The sequence below is a fragment of the Protobothrops mucrosquamatus genome, unplaced genomic scaffold, assembly GCF_001527695.2.
Source record: "Protobothrops mucrosquamatus isolate PMUCROS unplaced genomic scaffold, P.Mucros_1.0 scaffold1415, whole genome shotgun sequence".
Taxonomy (NCBI): domain Eukaryota; kingdom Metazoa; phylum Chordata; class Lepidosauria; order Squamata; family Viperidae; genus Protobothrops; species Protobothrops mucrosquamatus.
Genome location: NW_015387600.1, coordinates 145,407 through 163,279, shown reverse-complemented (window position 1 = coordinate 163,279; position 17,873 = coordinate 145,407). Strand labels below are relative to the sequence as shown.

The following is a 17,873-nucleotide window of genomic DNA, read 5'->3' as shown; positions in this document are numbered from 1 at the left end:
AACCCACCACATGCATATGAAGGGGCTTGCCAGATGAAGGCATATACAGAAAATGGAATCATATTTTCTATTTACTAAGTTAGTCCTATGCAAGCTAACATTTTTGGTGTTTCCACCATGTTTATGTGATCAGGGTATGGTATTAAATACTAACTTTCCATCCCTCCTTTCCGGAGACTGACTTCTCCCAACTTTTATTATTGGTTTTTATGGCTGTTTAAATCTTTTAAAAGCAGTGATTTGGAATATGTGGGAGCCCATACAAACCACATCTTTCTGAATCATCAAAGAAGTGCATGCATAGTCAGAAAACAGCTGGGAACTGCTTACAGAACAGTTGCATGAGACTGGAAAAATGCATGACTCTTTGATGGTTTGGAAAGAGGGCTTCATATAGCTGCCATGTGTTCCAAAGGAGCCTTTTCAGAGTATCTGATAGCCCTACTGTTTTTAATCACAGTTAAGCATCACACTGAGAGTGGCGATAGTTTAAGCTAACCAAGCCTGTGGCTTACCAGATTTCAAATCCTGCTAGGCAGCCAGGATTTAGAGAATGCGATGGGGAAACAGCCCGACAGGTTTTCACCACAATTATTGACACTGCCCAGGTAATGCTTAACTATGTTAAAGCCAGCATTAAAATTTTGCAGTCCAAAACCAAAAACCTGCCTGAGAAAGGCAACAAGGTTTTTAAAAAGTAAGCAATCCTGTAGCTTGTTTGAACCAGGAGCTGTTATATTTGTACTGGCCATTAGTTCTCAACCCTTTCAAACCTAAGAAACTTCATGAAAGTATTAAAACAATGTGATATCACTTGTGTTTAAAAGTTACTTACCATTTGTTTTTAAAAAATCCTTTAACTATCCTAAGAGTTATTATCAACTACTGATTTAATTTCTGAAATAGCTTTTTACATAGAAACATGTGAAGTCATCCTAATTAATCAATCTGCCTGAATTTAAATGTAGCCTTTAAAAAATTAATTTAGAGACTGCAAATCTGGCAGCTAACAAAAGGGGGACAGAGGAGAAAAAAACCAGGGAGCGTGGAAGGGGAAAACACATGGTGGCCAGATTTAAAAGTGCAATTAAAAACAAAGCCCAATTATGTAGCCCAAACATGACAAGGGAATGAGGCTCCTTAAACTAAGGCAGGGAACAATTAAGTAAAACTAAGAATTGAATTGTGCAATTCTATCACAGAGTTTCAAATACTATCATACAGAAGATGTATGGCCCTGAGTAACTTTTTACCTTCTCAAAATCTTCTTTGTTTTTAGGTGGTGGCAACATTGGAGCATTAGGATTCTTCAGTCTCTCTCTGGGCTGAGCATTAAACGGCAGACCCGAAGGTGGTGGTGGAAGGGTATGTTCCATCATTGAAGGAGGAATATATATAGGATGAGGAGGAATAGGAACAGCTTTGCCCCAGCCTAATTTCATTTCAAAAGACATGATCATCTTGCCTGGGGAATGCAAGAATTGTACTGATTTAGAAACTGCATTACCAGTGTTTCAATGAAAACAGGTCCTCATATAGAAGCTCACTGTTGTCTACCATATATATCATGCAACAGAAATGAACTCTGTACTGGAGTTAGTTTTTAAAGATGTCTGACTAGGAATACTGTACAGATAGTTCTCAAGTTACAACCAAAATTGAGCCTAAAATTTATGTTGCTAAGTGAAACATTTGTTAAGTGACGTTGCCCCATTTTACAAATTTTCTTGCCCCAGTTATTAAATGAATCATTCCATTTGTTAAGTTAATAACATGGTTAAGTGAATCTGGATTCCCCATTAACTTTGCTCGTCAGAAGTTCGCAAAAGCTGAGCACGATCCTAGGATACTGAAACCATCATAAATATGAATCCATTCCCAAGCATCTGAATTTTGATCATGTGACCATGGGGAATGCTGCAATGGTGCTAAGTATGAAAAATGGTTGTAAGTCACTTTTTTCAGTGCCACTGTAACTTTCAACGGTTACTAAATGAACTGTTGTAAGTCAAGGACTACTTGTAGTAATTAAACACTGCAACGTCCAAAGATCAATTTTCACATCAAGGTATTTCATAGAATGTAAAAATGGACATAGGACTTTGTTAACATGCACACAGTTACATAATTGCAATAACTGGATTCAAATCATCCAAATGCTATTAGAGCTAAATCTGGAGTACACATTTCCTTGTTTTCAAATAAGTAGAAATAAGAATAAGAAAATAAATATAAAATAAATTCCTCTGAGGAAAAAGCCCCGTTATATAAACATAGCAGGCAATCTGATAAATTAATTCATCTGCACCTACTAATTTCTTAACTTCAAAAATCTTAAAAGATAAGGAAAATCTTTAGTTAAGATTTTCATAACAAAGCAGAGACAACTAAGTAAGTAAACTTTTCCCACGCAATGATTTTCATTGGAACACCTTGCTTGGTTCAATGTTCAATCCCTGATATCTTATATAGGGAAGTTAATTTCAATCCTTTAGTACCATTTAAATTCTTTAGGGCACGTTCAGCATCTCTCCTATTCATGAAGGCAACAAATCCACAATTCCTTTCTCTTGCTCTTTCTTCATCAGTCCTTGGCCACATAATTTTCACACTTGCCAAAGGTCCAAAACGTCCAAATTCTTGGCACAACATCTCTTCATTCATCTAGGGACAGAAAAGAGAATGAAGTATTTCTCAAAAGAAAGAGCATATCCTCTATTCTGTGGATACAACAAGAAAAAAATTGGAAAATTTTTAATAGAATGGCGTGATAAAAAACATCACAACATCCAGATACTCTAATGAGTTAAACTATTGGTTCATAATCCAATAGTTTAACTCCTGACAATTAGTTGAGAAGATTTTTGGGCATACACTTTTTGCAATAAATCAGTTTATTTGGACCTTCTTGTGTGAGTGAACCTGATCTTTCGTGCCTGACACCCAGACACATTTAAAATTTTGAGAGCATGACTTAATTAAGTACCCTCATAATATTATGAGAAATGAGAAATTCTGGACAAAAATCTTTATTCAACCACTAATTCAAGTGATGATTTTTATATAAATCATTATCAGCATTCCCTTCCTCTCTAAAATATTTATAGAAAGCATTGTGGGTAAACATGCACAATAATATTTGCATACTTTTGTTATGAAAAAGTTACATATGGAGTTCATAGCAATGAATGTTTTTAAGTACTGAAAGTATTACCTGGGGATTAATGTTTCCAAGATACAAATTTGTTGTACTTGGATCTCCAACATCATGTGAACCTGGAGCGTAGTCATCCAGTACTAAAACAAAGAAAACAAGATGTAATTCAATTCATCCATTTTAAATTAACTAAACATATAATTAAGTTATAAACTATATTACCACCTGAAGATCTATTTCTTCTTGAAGGTGCATCCACTAAAAGAAAGATAGGATGTCTATTTAGTTTCAAGTTTTTATAGAATTACAATACTGTAATACAATGATGATTACTTACTGGAACGGCGTTGGCCATCTGAATCGGACTGAGGTGGCTCAAAACGACTTAATCTACCTTTAGTTTTATGTCTTTCATCACGCTCTTCTTGAATTCTGTAAGAGATATTTTATAAAACTATTAAGCAGCTTCAATTCTAATAGTCATCATTATAATTAAAAAAATTAAATCAAATAGTTTTAACTTATTTTACCGTTTGAAAACATCTAAGTTTTAACATGAAATATAATGTTTAAAACAGAATTTATTTACATCAGGGTTCTTCAAAGTGGTCAACAATAATCTCCAAAGGTTAATAGGTCTAACCATTATTGTTGTGGTTGTTCTTGTTATTTATTCAAAAATGTGAAATCACAGCTGCCAGCTGTTTTGGCCTTCATACTCATCGAGTTCCTCCCAAGATCCTAGGACAGTGGTGGTGAACCTATGGCACACGTGCCAGAGGCAGCACTCAGAGCCCTCTCTGTGGGCATGCACGCTGTCGCCCCAGCCCCGTTTCTTCCCATGGCCCCCTCCTCACCAGCAGCCCCCCCCCGGAGTAGAGTCGTCCCCAGCCGTGGCCCGCACACAGCAGTGCAGCCAAGGACATGGCAGCCGGGCAGCAGGGACAAGACTCCACCCTCATACCCCATCGTGCGCAGATGATGCTGCGGGGCACGGGTGAAGGGCGTGGCCACCATGGCACTGCAGGGCCACCTGAGTGATCTGTTGTGGTGGGCCGTGGAGGCAGTGGGTGGCCCTGTGGGCAGGCAGGGACGGGTGGAGCAAGCGGGGGCGGGCAGGAGGGGCGGTTTTGGGGCACTCGATCTCTAAAAGGTTCGCCATCACTGACCTAGGATGCTGTAATGCATCAATATAGTATATGTGCAGATCCAAGCAGTGTGGCCCTTTGTAATTGACAGACAGAAATTTTGTCCATGCTCAGATTTTCTAAGTGCCACCCAAGATTTTTCTGGTATGGCACCCAGTGTGCCAATAACCACTGCAACCACCATGATCAATTTATCCCAAAATCTTTCAACTTTGATTTCCAGATCTTGATACTTTGTGATCTTCTCCAATTCTTTGTCTTCCATACCAATTATGCACACTTTCTTCTTTATTATTACTATTCATGCTACTATTAGTCAAAATAGTATTTATTAAATTATTTTCATGTAAGAAATGTTTGGTGATAGATGAACAATCTGAAACTTCATAAAAGTGCTGATGACCTGAAGAGTTTGAGTATCCAGGTTTAGGCCATGGGTAAAGATCTCTCAAAGAAACAAAATATTACTATTCACTATAAAAACTTCCTTTCAATCCAAGATACCTACTATGAATTATATCCCCCTTTACTGCTTGGCAGGCTTAATTAATAATAATAATTTTTATTTTGCGGGGCAGGCTGAATATATTGTAACTTAGATGAAAGTACTGCTGTCATATCCAATCTGACAGCTCAGTTTAAGGCAGAAAAATAGTTTGCATGGTTAGACAGTTGTAAAAATAGAAAATACAATTTTGAGAGTAACCCTAAGATGGTACAAATTGAAAATGTCACCAAGTACCCACTAAAAATATAGAAGGAACTGTGCCAAGGAAGTAAGACTCATAAATCAAAGTGATACAGACTTCTATCCAGTGGGTACATGTGGAATTACTTGTTCCAAGGAGGTTGGATGAAAACATAATTAAAAAATGGGGTGGGGATTGTGGGCACAGAAAGAAATGATGAGAAGAGATTCCCAAGGTTGGTAAAAACAAATACTATTAAAGTCTAAATGGCACTCTCTCTTGTGGAATACAATGTTTCCTAATTAATAAAACAGTTGTTTATTACCCTTTTCATATATATGAGATTATTAAAAATGTCATTTTGAGAGCAGGAAGGTATAAGCTGAGAGTTTTAAAAGATGGCTTTCTAAAGGATAGAAGGAAGCATCAAAATAGAAAAGCCATACCATGATCGGCCTGATATCAGAGACTGGAAAAAAAATCTATCTAGATGAGTAGTCTGAATAATACAAAACACCAGACAGAAACCTGATAGTAGACCATATAATATTTGATGCATTTAAAAAAAAACACCTCCATGTAACTGCCTTTGTGCAATCTATTCCTTTTTCCTACTCCAATTAATGAACCTTTCCCAAGAGGTTTTAGAGATCTAGTACACCTTTCTATGCTAGAACTGTATCAGTGGTTCATTCAGTTCATTACACACCGAATTTGAGACAGATTAAGCTGAAATCCAGAAACCACATATTACTCATCCCCATTCTTAGATATCATATTGTTAGCTGTTTAATATTAAGAATATTATCAATTCTGAAAGAACTATAATTCCATGTAAATAAAGGATAAGTGGACCAAAAGACAATGACTGCTACTAGATCGTTGTACATTCAGCATAAAGTTTTCAAAAAGGGCCTGTAAGTGCAGTCTACTGAACACAGTGCAAAGTAAACATCAGTTATTTTAATGAGGAATACAGGAATTAATAGTGAGATTCCTCCAGGAACCAGTACTGAAAAATTAGAAAGTGCTTAGGCTTGTGTCTGGGGCTTGAAAACTCTGATACCTTATTCCCAAAAGGAGAATTATATGAATTAGAGGGAGAAGATTGCCAGTCTTCTCTAAATGATTCTTGATTACTTTTCAAGTGATTAAGTTTTCCTGAAATAATGATTATTTTATTTTCTGCATAATCAGTGAGAAAAAGTGAAACACACGACGAGGGACTTTCTAAGAAAAATATATTTTGGGAAATTCTTCTTGTATCTGGAGAGATTTGGGGAATTAGTAATATGTGAAAACTTCTTTGGAGATCATAGAAAGTACTATCAGAAGAAGAATGCTTTGGATTTCTTATAGGACACAGAAGTACTTTCTTAAAATTTAAGAATTTGTATTCTGGAAGTAATAGTCTATTTAAAGATCTTTGTCTATAAATTTTGAAGGATACGGAACTAAATTTGCAACCCATACTCCAAATGAGTACAGCTTGCTTCCACTAATTAGAAAGATCGCTACAGCTGTTTTCTTAGTACTCACATAGAGATGGTTTTAGCAACCTCTTATATTGCTGCCTAATTATTCAATTGTTTTTGGTTTTCATGATAGCTTTGCTATAAGTGCATTTGTCCATTAATGCCATTGCCCACTGCTGAAGCAAAAAGAACTAAAAAAATGCTTCTTATTTAAGACATGAAAGACAAGGAAACAAAGAGGAAACTAAATTAAACTGTTTTTCACTTTCAAAATGGAGGGACAAATCCTTTACATACACCAAAAATCTACTTTCGCAACTATTTTGATTACCACCATTTATTTTAATCTATAAATAAAATACTTACTGTTTTAGTTCTTCTTTAAAAAGCTCCAAATTGCTCTTTTTCTTTTCTTTTTCTCCCTTCTTCAAAGGCTGAAACAATTTGAAGACCGTTTAATTATGCACACGATTACTCTTTTAAAAATTCTATCAATATAAATATTTAAGAGGATACTTTGAAAACCCATTCTGAAAAAAGGAAGGGGTAAGAAAACATACAGGTAAAAGTAATACAGTTAAGATTGTATTATTAAGTTTATAAGTTGCTGCACCTCTTTATTGGTTATTGCAAATATATAATTTTATCAAGGCAATATCAAAAACCAACATTAAATCATCAAAATCCTTTCTTTCCACTGCACTATCTATCAATCTACCTATAACTCTGATTTCTACAACCTTTAACTGGACAAAACATACCATACAGCAAAACATTTTGGACCAAGATACATCAAATGGCCTAATTTACAGAATGCATCCAAAATCCAAGACCCATGATTCCCATGGAATTGAAATTTGGTGAATTTTATAAAACATTATATGGCATAAATGTTATCATAAAAAGAGTTTATGACATAATACAAAATGTCATAAAAGATTTCCTGTGCTGAGGTTTGACTATGCTGTACAGTTCAACATAGACTATTTTCAAGGCAGATACATATCTGAATGTATCCCATCTTTTCCAGTGAAGGCAGTACATTAGAAACTCTGTCACTGTTGAAAACATAGAGAAATCTGCTAAGGAAATATCCTTGAAAGGATGACCCTCTGAAAGGAGGCACAGGTTGTCTAGTATACAACTAAAACTTTCAGGTCTGTAACCTTTAACAATGCACATTATAGGGCAAAATATTTTTAATTCAGGTTCATCAAATAGAATGACTTAAGAATTCATCCAAAATCTGGAACTTATGACGCCCACAAATTTTATGTGGCAAATTTTATAAAATATTTTATGATAAAAAATTATCATAAAGCACGTTATTACATAATACAAAATGTCATAAAACATTTCCTGATATTTAACTGTGCTATACCAGAGTTCCCCAATCTTTTGGGTTGGCGGCCTGGAGCAGGGGGAGGGGGGAAAGGATGGTTTTGTGGGAGGGGTAAACCCATGCACATGCATGCATGCACGAACACCTGTTGCTCGTGCAAGTGGGGCCGTGAACATCCACATCGCTCGCGTGAGTGGGGCTTTGCACGCATACACATACGTGCACACCGGCCAGCCACTCACACAGCCCAGTGTCCAATAGGCCACAGGTTGGGGACCCCTGTGCTATACAGTTCAGCATGTTACTTTCAAGGCAAACACATATGTTGAGTACTTCACTGAATTTTAAAAAACTTTTTCAGTACATTAAAAGTTCTGCCATTATTCAAAACTTGCAGGTCTGTAACCTTTAACTGGGTGAAACGATGCAGCATAGGACAACTATTTTTGAATCCAGGTATCTCAAGTGGGCTAGCTTATAGAATGCATCCAAAATCTGGAACCCACGACTCCCATGGAATTAAAATATATTGGTTATTTATTTAAGTAGTAAGACTGAAAAGTAGCTGAATAAAAGGAATGCAGCCTCTAAATTTTGTTTTGGCTTGTAGCCAAATATTTCTGACTAAAAGGGCAAAATCAGCTGACTCCTACAGAAGCCTTTTTTCCCCAGAAAATATAGTGTATCTTTATAACATCTGTTCTAGAATGATTGTATAGACTTTCTATATCTTACGAACAATATTTTAAAAATTAAATGCAACAGGTAGATTATGGACCATTTCATAGTTAATGTCAAGTCACTGGTTGACACTATAAGAATTTTCATATAGAAATCCAGTTCGGTGTGGTGGTTAAAGCAGCAGGCTAGAAACTGGGAGACCATGAATGCTAGTCCCACCTTAGGCATGAAGTCATTTGGGAGATCTTGGGCCAGTCACTGTCTCAGCCCTAGAAATAATGCAATGGCAAGTCACATTTTGCCAAGAAACCTGCAGGGGGTAATCCAGGCCATTGCCAAGAGCCAAGACAGATTCAAAGGCTCTCTAAGTTTGCTTTGTAAAATTCACCTGAAAAGCACTATATAACTATATAAATAACCAATATACTTGAACATGGAAGTAACAAATATTTCTAAAAAATATATAAGCTTACTGGTTTTTTGGTTTCTATCACTAGAAGGGATGGAGGTCTCTCATTAGAAGATGACTGATTCTGCTGGGTTTTTTGATCTGCAAATCGTGATGAAGGTTTGTAGATTTTTCCTCGTTTTTCATCTGTGTCATGTTCTGATGAAACAAACATCATAAAAATAATTAAACAGTAACAAGTTTCGAAAGAGCCAGTTTAAGGGTTTCATCACCTCTGCTCATATCTTAGTCAAACTATTTTTGAAATTAATCTGTTTCATAGAAAGACCATTGCCAGGAAAAATGGAGATGGGTTCAGCTATTTAAAAATTATAAGGATGCATATAATGAAATATACCATTATGATCATCTAATTACTCATATAAGAACCATTAACAGTATAACAGCATTTTAATAAATGCCCATTATTGTAATCTATCTGAAATGCAAATCTGAAGGTAGCACAAATTATGTAAAATTTAATATTTTATTTAAAATAACTCTTGGAACCTTATCTCTTTCCTGGATAATATTGTAATAAGCCTTACCTTTAGTGGCATTAACAATACCTCCTCTGACAAATGTTTTCACTTTATTGCCATCACTTCCTTCAAATGCAGCAAGGAATTCTTCATATATTTCTGCAGCTGCCTTTTCATCCTCCTATAGTCCCCAAAATGTTACACAAATTATCGTTAATGAAACCATCAACTACATCCAGCTTCCTACCTATAACTTATTCCACACATTTGCAGGAATCTATTAGCAACAGCAAGTTTTCAAATAATAGAAGAAGCTGCATGGAAAAGAGTACTCTCATCAAATACGATATTTCTAAGACTTCACTTAATTTTCAAAAGATGCCCCTAAGGAGGGTGTTTGCCTTGAACATTTTTCCTTTGAATTTAAATAAAAGAGGCTCTTGTGACTTGTAAAAGAGTCCAATGAAAATAATGTGCCACTACGGTTTGAATTTGAGTTTAACGTTTAAAAAATATTGAATGTGCTTATTTCTCCTAATCAAATACTTTATTTCAACTACCTGCAACTTTTAACATGGCATGTATCATTTGCTAAATTTAAATCAGAACAAACTTGGTTGCCAGGAAATTTGTTCCAATTCTAGATTTTTCATAACGGCTACACCCCTGAGAACAAATAATATGATGATGAATTAGAATATGTAATCTTCCCTTTTAAGCGTATTGCAATCTGAAGATAAAACTTGAATTGGTCCACTTTGGGGTAAGTCTATCACAAACCATTAAATTAACTAATAATAAATATACTGTTTTATTTTATCTCCAAGCAGTCAGATTCAATAATTTTGACAATCTTAACAAACTGTTGTTTTTTTAAAAAATACCTTTAGATTCGTTTTACCCAAAATCAGAAAAAAGCGTAAGAAATGTTTTCCTCTCAACTCTCCCTTTTAAAGCAAGCAAGATACTTATATTGTATAACGGTCTCAAAAATCCAAAGAACATTAACTTTAGCCTGCTGCAATGCACTTCCCATAGAAATTTTGGAGAGCGATTCAAAAATACCATATGAGCCACCATCTCACTCCACTGGGATTGGCCTGTCCCACTTGTGCTGGCAGAGGAGGCATGCTGCGGGTCCTGTTGGCCTGATTATTCCGGCTGGTGAGGTCCAGGAGGAAGTTGCTCCTGCCCTCTGGAACATCTTGCCCCCTGATGTGAGGTTGGCCCCAACCCTCCTATCCTTTCCTAGGGGCCTAATGATATGGCTCTGCCAATTAGCTTGGGACCCCAGTGGAGGAACCAGCACAGTGGAGGTAGTTGATCAAATAATAAGAGATTCCAGCTCCTCCAACTTCGCCCCCGCTCTCCCCATGTGTCATTAGGTTTTAATGTCTGATTTAAATTATTTTTGTTTTAATTGTTCACGTATAGACTATAAGCCACCCAGAGTTATCTTATGGTAAGATGGGCAGCCAATAAACTGTATAAATAAATAAAATAAATTGTGCCCTTGTGGACAAGGTCCATTGATACTGCAGCTCATCTCTTGCTGTATTGTATCTTCTATAACAGCGATGGTGAACCTTTTAGAGACTGAGTGCCCAAACTGCAACCCAAAACCCACTTATGCATCGTTGAGTGCCGGGTGGGTGTGTCCCATTGGGCGGGCGTGTCCCATTGGGTGGGCGTGGCTGCGGTGGTAACGGCAGACTGGGTGGGACTAAAAAGTTCAATCAATCAATTCCAACTTTGCAAGAACTTTTTTTTCCCCGCAAGAAGTTGAAATTGACTGATTGAATCTTCTTTTTTTTTTGCACACGGCGGCAGAGGCCTAAAGCGAAAAGGTTTTATAAAACCCAGCTGAAGGCCTAGGACTGGGTTGATGGCGCACGTGCCCACAGAGAGGGCTCTGAGTGCCACCTCTGGCACCCGTGCCATAGGTTCGCCACCACTGTTCTATAAGGACTCATGGACTCACTTTATACCACCTCAACTAATAAAATACCCAGGAAATACTGATCTCTTTTTGTGTACAACTGCTGTTATCATATTAGTACAAAGTACTTTCTTTAATGTGGCCAAATTTTGTTATACTGTATGCAAAATTAGGCAGATTCTAACTGCCCACTGATAATCCACCACTAATCGTAATATATTATTTTGTCTGTTGTTAAATTTTATTTTATTATTATTTTTTTAATGCTTTTATTTGTAATGCTGGTCTGTGACCATAATATAAATTGACTTTCCTCTCAACAAAAATGAGAAAATTTGAAAGTAAAGAACAGAACATATTCCCAAAGTCAATCTATGCTCTCACCGTGTTTCCCTGAAAATAAGACCCACCCAGAAAATAAGCCCTTGCTTGATTTTTACACATGCACCTAATATAAGCCCTACCCCCCAAAATAAGCTCTAGTTAAGACCCCACCCAACCCATCCCACTGTCTGGTTGCTCGCGGCCACAACGGTGTCTCTCTGCTGCCATGGAGTTGGAGAGCTTGGCGCACCACCCTCTCTTCCCCAAAGCATTCATTCGCTAGCCTGACTTCCAGCTCTGCTGCATTTCTCTGCCACCGCGTGCAGGGAAACAAAAGAAGTTTGTGGAACTAAAAAAAAAGTTCAATCAGATCTTCCAACTTCTCACACACAAAAAAAAAGATCTCGTGAAGTTGGAAGATCTGATCGAACTTTTATTTTTATTTTTTTTATTCCCACAAACTCTCAAGCTCTCTAGCTCTGTGGCGGCAGAGAAACACAACGGAGCTGGAAAGTAGGCTAGCGAAGGAATGCTTTAGGGAAGAGAGAGTGGTGCGCCAAGCTCTCCAGTTCCGTGGCGGCGAAGAAATGTGACGGAGCTAGAAAGCAGGTGGCAAGGCAACCCCCCCAAGGGCTCCAGGCACTGAAATGGGCCTGTCTCTCTCCAGCAGTTGCCCAGGCACGCCAGAGGGCAAGGCCGGAATCTACTGAAACATGGCAGCATTCCGGCTCTGGCAGGGAAGGGGGAGCCGGCACGGGCACTTGCAGGCAGGACACCCACTCACTTCAGCACCCTCCCTGGCCCTCCGGGACTCCACCAACATTTTGACCCTGGGCTGCCGCCTCCCCCTCACCTCTCAGGCGGGCCAGGCCAGGAAGGCAGCCCCTTAGCATCCCCGGGGTAAAGGCCCCCCACTCTGCTCAGAGGAGCGTCAGCCTGGCTGCCCCCACCTCAGCGTCCTTCCCGCCATCCAGTACAGCCGCTCCAGGGACCGGCCTGGCACGGGAAGGGCATGCGCACCCCCCCAGCCCGAACTCTCTCATACCAGTAGTTGGTCCGACCCCACGCTCCGAGGTTGGCCCAATCGCCGCCGTGCTTCGAAGCTCTGCGTCTCCACCCCATGCACAGGCCGCGCCCTGCTGTTTGTACCGAACGTCGTCCCGCCCCGCCCCCGCGCGCTCGCCACCTGCTGTACATGGGAAAAATAAGACATCCCCCGAAAATAAGACCTAATTGGTCTTTTGGTCAAAATAAATAAACAAACAAACAAATAAATAAATAAATAAAAGACCCGGTCTTATTTTCGGGGAAACCCGGTATTAAATCTTCCTTTTCTTTTGGGGGGGGGCTACATAATAAAATGCTTTTATTGGTAATAGTCTAGGAAGAAAAACAATAAGCAAATTTTTCTATTGCTATCTGCTATCCTGCCACACATATACTCAGCCAGATAAGATGTTCTTTCTGACAACAAAGTCTGATTACAAACACACTGTTGTTTTTCATAACTTTCTTATAGGAAAATGAGGCTGTGGCTAAGCTGGCAAAAGGAGAAGACAGCTGAAAATTTAAAGAAAGTATTCTGGGAAGAAGGGAAAAGAAAGTTGGAAGTGTTACAACTAGTACACCATCAATATAGTCTCTAGACTGTTGAGGACACTGTTTCAGGATACAAGTAGTTTAACCTAGGAATGCTTGGCAATGATATACCAATGAAATCTCCACTGATTTAACTATGCTTCATAGATTTATTGTTTCTTAGCTGTTGATCAGTAAGAAAGGTGGGAGGGCTAAGGTGCTGTAATTGAACATTACTTAAAACCCAATCTGTACATTGCTATATTGATAAAAAAAAATCTCAAGAGATGATCTGTCAAATCTCTTGTGATAATTACCTTCTTTTTCAATTCTTCCTGTTCCTTTTTGCTTAACGTTCTCTTGGTACTACTCATCTTGCCAATACTGAATGCCTTAAGTTTGCTTTCTAAGAGTGGCTGAAAGAGAAAAATATTAACAAGTTTATAACAATACAATTTTACCACCTGAAGCAAAATTCTTTTGTTATTCATACAGAACACACATTGTCAATGTTATTACAAACATGAAAATGAGCTCTTTTGAAGTCTAGTATGAAAACAAAGATACTTTTTTATCACCACTATAAGTGCAAGTGGTGACTGTCTGAGGCAGTTGCTACATGTCCTTCCACAGAAATGTCTTTGCATGCCACTAAGCAAACCTGCCTTGCTTCGAAGATAAATGGAAATTCAAATTATTTTGCTTCTATCCTAATGTCTCTTGGTGGTTTACATAAGATTCAACATTTCTTCAAAACATCTTAAATTCATAATCTATCTCATGCACATTCTCACAATAACCCTGCGTGGTAGATTGGGCAGACAGAAAGTAAGTGACGCAAGTCAACCAATGAGCTTCTATGGCTGAAGATGGACTAAAACCTGGCACTTCCTGTCAGATTAATACCTTACCCACTTCATCTCATGTGATCAAATATGAGAGCTACAGTTAGTGTTAGTGTTCACATAATTAGCTAAGTGCTCTCTGACCATGTCTGACTGTATAATTTGGAAGTAGTTTTGAATTCAACATTGATATGAGTGCATAAAAGGCCTACATATACCTTTTTTGACTAGAGGTGGATATAACAATACCAAATTATTATTCTAGGACAGCTCCCTTATCATCATGCACAGTCTAATAGTCCTTCATTTGGACTATACTGTGTTCCATACAAAGCTGTCTGTGAAAATAGTATGCAAGACTAATTTACTGCAAATCAGGAAAAAGTACTCCTTCAGGTAACCTGACCCAAACTATCTTGGGTTTTAAAAGTAAATCTCATCTTTAGGATAAGCTAGAGATCTTCACCAAACGTGAAGTAACACACTTTTCTTTAAACTTAATTATCTTGTCTATCTTGGGAGTGAATATTGAAAATGTCTAAATGTGTTATGTCTAGGCAGATTATGTGAGTGTTTTCTTTAACAATGAAACCACTTTTCACACTATTGTTTAGTATATTTGAGTATTTTACTTAGTTGACCATTAGTTGTAATAAAATTTCTTCTTTACATTACATTTAGATATATAATCCCTTTTTATTTTATTGGTTGATTTATATTATATTTTATGAACTAATCTTAACAATTTTACTTGAACCTCTATAGTTTTTAATAATTTTATTAACTTTTTATGCTTTTTATGCAATTATGATTAAAATAATTAAATGTATAGGTTTTAATTTAAAAAAGCAACTATTGTAATCAAAGTTCCACTATTATTAAACAGAAGTGGTGTAGAACTATCTTTCTGCATAAACTGATTAGTGTAACTGCTTTTAAAATAAATCCACACAAAAAATTTTAATAGCTTATATGTCAATGTAAATCCACCGCAGAAGCAGAATTTCCATTTAGATTATAAACTTACCTGAGACTCTGGAGATCCAGGGGCCCGTGTTGTATCTGTAACTCTGGCCTAAAAAATGGCAGAAATACGACAATCAACATCAGGCAGCATTTACTATTTTTATATAGGCATAAAGTCTTCATTTTTACCAACCTCTAATATTAATCAAAACTTATAAGGCTTTACAATTTTCCAATTATCACTATAATTATTTATTATATAAGATTATATATTATCTTATAATTATTATCCAATTATAATTATTTTTGAAATTTCAACTCACATTTCTTCAATTCTCCAACTGATATAAAACTTGTACTGTAATTCTCCAACTGATATAAAACTTGAACTGTACCATTAGTTAAATAAAGATTTTATTCTTCTTCTAAGAATATGAAGCAGCAGCTCAAGGATGATTAATTTGTTATCAGCATGTGGAATTATGAACTGTTTAAGTACTGGGTTTTTACCAAAAAGGAAGATGATCCTAATAACTGTCCTATGAACTGAAAGTCTTACATCTGTTCAGAATATACCGGTAATAGAAATCACTTTTGAAAGTAAGTATGAATGGGCAAGATGTAAAGAAAAAAAATCTGAAATGTTTCTGTATATAATAATCTTGCTGCAGTTACTATAAACCTATCTGACAGAATACATTAGATTGCATTACAGTTTGTCTTAATTTGTAAGCCAAATCCAGATGATAGTTCAGACGATAGTTGTAGAACAGTGGTGGCGAGCCTTTGGCACGCGTGCCAGAGGCGGCACTCAGAGACCTCTCTGTGGGCACGCGTGCCGTCGCCCCAGCCCTGCCTCCCCCCATGGCCCCACCAGCAGCCCCCCCTGGAGGAGAGTCGCACCCGGGCATGGCCCGCACGGAGCAGCACAGCCAAGGACATAGTCAGGCAACAAGGACTTCGTGCAGATGATGCTGCGGGGTGTGGGTGGAGGGCATGGCTGCCATGGTGCTGCAGGGTTGCCTGGGTGATCTGCGGTGGGCCATGGAGGCAGTGCATGCCCTGCGGGTGGGTGGGGCAAGGGGTGGGCAGGGGCGGAGCAGGCAGGGCGGGAGGCGGAGCGGGGGGCGGTTTTGGGGCACTCGGTCTCTAAAAGGTTCGCCATCACTGTTATAGAACCTCAGAGTTGAAAGGGTTCACAGAGGCCACTGAGTTCAACTTCCTGTTATTGCAGGAATGCAAATTTAAGCATCCTGATAGGTGGCTGTCTAGTCTCAATTAAGGAAGCCAAATATCACTAATTACTTTTACCATCAAAGTATTCCTAGGAATGGTTTTCTAACATCCAACTTTTTTTTTGTTCTACACTCTGAGCAAAAGAGAGTTCTTTTTCATTTATTCATTTACATAAAGAATGGCCATCCCAATGATTCTGGGTGTTTTGTATTATAAAAACTGAAACAATGCATTAAAAGAACAAATGATAAGTAGAAGAGAGAGAAAATGTTCTAAATAAATATCTTACTTTTTAAAATTCTGCTACTTCTTTAATCTGATAGCCAACATCCAAAATTTTGGCAGTTATCTTGACATTTTCATTAGTCACAAGGAGTTAATATTTAAAATAAAATCTTCTTGATATAGGCCAGGCATGTAAAACTCACGACATCATGTGACATCGCGCAACGTATCGCAACTTTTTCCCCATTGCCGGCAATAGGATGGGTGCGGTTTCAGTATGATGCATCCGGCCCATGGGCCGGCAGTTTGACATGCCTGATATAGGTAGTCTTTCAGGTTTGAAAATGACATCCTATTGTGCAGTTCATCTATGGACACATAGATGGCTCTACAGTCCCAGACTAGAAGCAGAGTCTCTAGTACAATGAGGGCACTGGAAGTCCATTGTTATGATAACATAACATATATAACATTATAATAACTAGTCTGTGATGCCACTCAAGGTTTTCTACTAGTTTTTGGTAGCGCCTGTCTTCAAAACCAGTGGAGAGTTCATAGCACAAGGCTTGCCAGTGGATTCTGCCAGTATTTGCAGCATCTTGTTCCTTTGGCTGGATGTCACAGTGGCATTCACAGCATCTGTGTAGCACTTGCATGGACCATCTCAAGGCCTCTTTCCATTTCCAGTACTTTACAGAACAACCGGCGACACACATTGTGGTTGTCCATTCTGATGATATGTCCCAGCTATTTAATCTGGGCTCTGATAATCAGGGACTCAAAAGCTATTGAGTTTTTCATGCAATCCAAGACATCTAGGTTGGAGTGACAACTTTGCCAAAGAATACCAAGGATAGAGCAGAGAGCACACATGAGAAATTTCTCCAGTTCTTTAATACATCTTCAGTTTAGAGTCTAGAACTCATATTCAGGTAAGTAGAAAGGGATAACCATAGCTCTGTAAATGATCAGCTTTGTGGAGATGTGGACTTTGTATTGATTGAGCACTCCAGTCTGTAGCCACCCAGATCAACAGAGCCTCAATGATCCTGGAATCAATTTCTTTGTCTAAAGATCACTCAGGATGATGCTTCCCAAGTATTTGAAGCTTTTTACATTTGTCAGCAATGATTTTTGGTTTTCCAGGTTTGATATTTGGCATGGGCTGGTAAAGTACTTTAGTCCAGAGGTCCCCAACCTTGGCTGCATAAATGGCAGGTGATTACGCTTGCTTGCGCTTTTTCACTTACACGAGCAGTGCAAATGAGGTTGTGCCCGCCATTCACGCAAGTGCAATTGCAGGCACACCCACTGCTTGCATGGCCCAGAACCATCCCC

General features: G+C 38.0%; 1 protein-coding gene across 2 annotated transcripts in view; it reads right to left on the bottom strand.

Moving 5' to 3' along the window:
- The window catches only part of U2SURP (U2 snRNP associated SURP domain containing), a 41,053-nt gene that overhangs the window by 19,714 nt on the left and 3,466 nt on the right, over window positions 1–17,873 (bottom strand). The window contains exons 2-11 of one of the 2 annotated variants that reach the window (XM_015821878.1): window positions 15,136–15,183; window positions 13,581–13,679; window positions 9,489–9,603; window positions 8,966–9,099; window positions 6,836–6,903; window positions 3,495–3,589; window positions 3,383–3,415; window positions 3,215–3,297; window positions 2,499–2,664; window positions 1,254–1,465 (exon numbers count right to left, since the gene is read on the bottom strand). In XM_015821878.1, the coding sequence (XP_015677364.1) occupies window positions 1,254–1,465; window positions 2,499–2,664; window positions 3,215–3,297; window positions 3,383–3,415; window positions 3,495–3,589; window positions 6,836–6,903; window positions 8,966–9,099; window positions 9,489–9,603; window positions 13,581–13,679; window positions 15,136–15,183 (1,053 nt within the window). Of the gene's footprint in view, window positions 1–1,253; window positions 1,466–2,498; window positions 2,665–3,214; window positions 3,298–3,382; window positions 3,416–3,494; window positions 3,590–6,835; window positions 6,904–8,965; window positions 9,100–9,488; window positions 9,604–13,580; window positions 13,680–15,135; window positions 15,184–17,873 lie in introns of those variants that run through there. The other variant, XM_015821879.1, reaches the window with a different exon arrangement.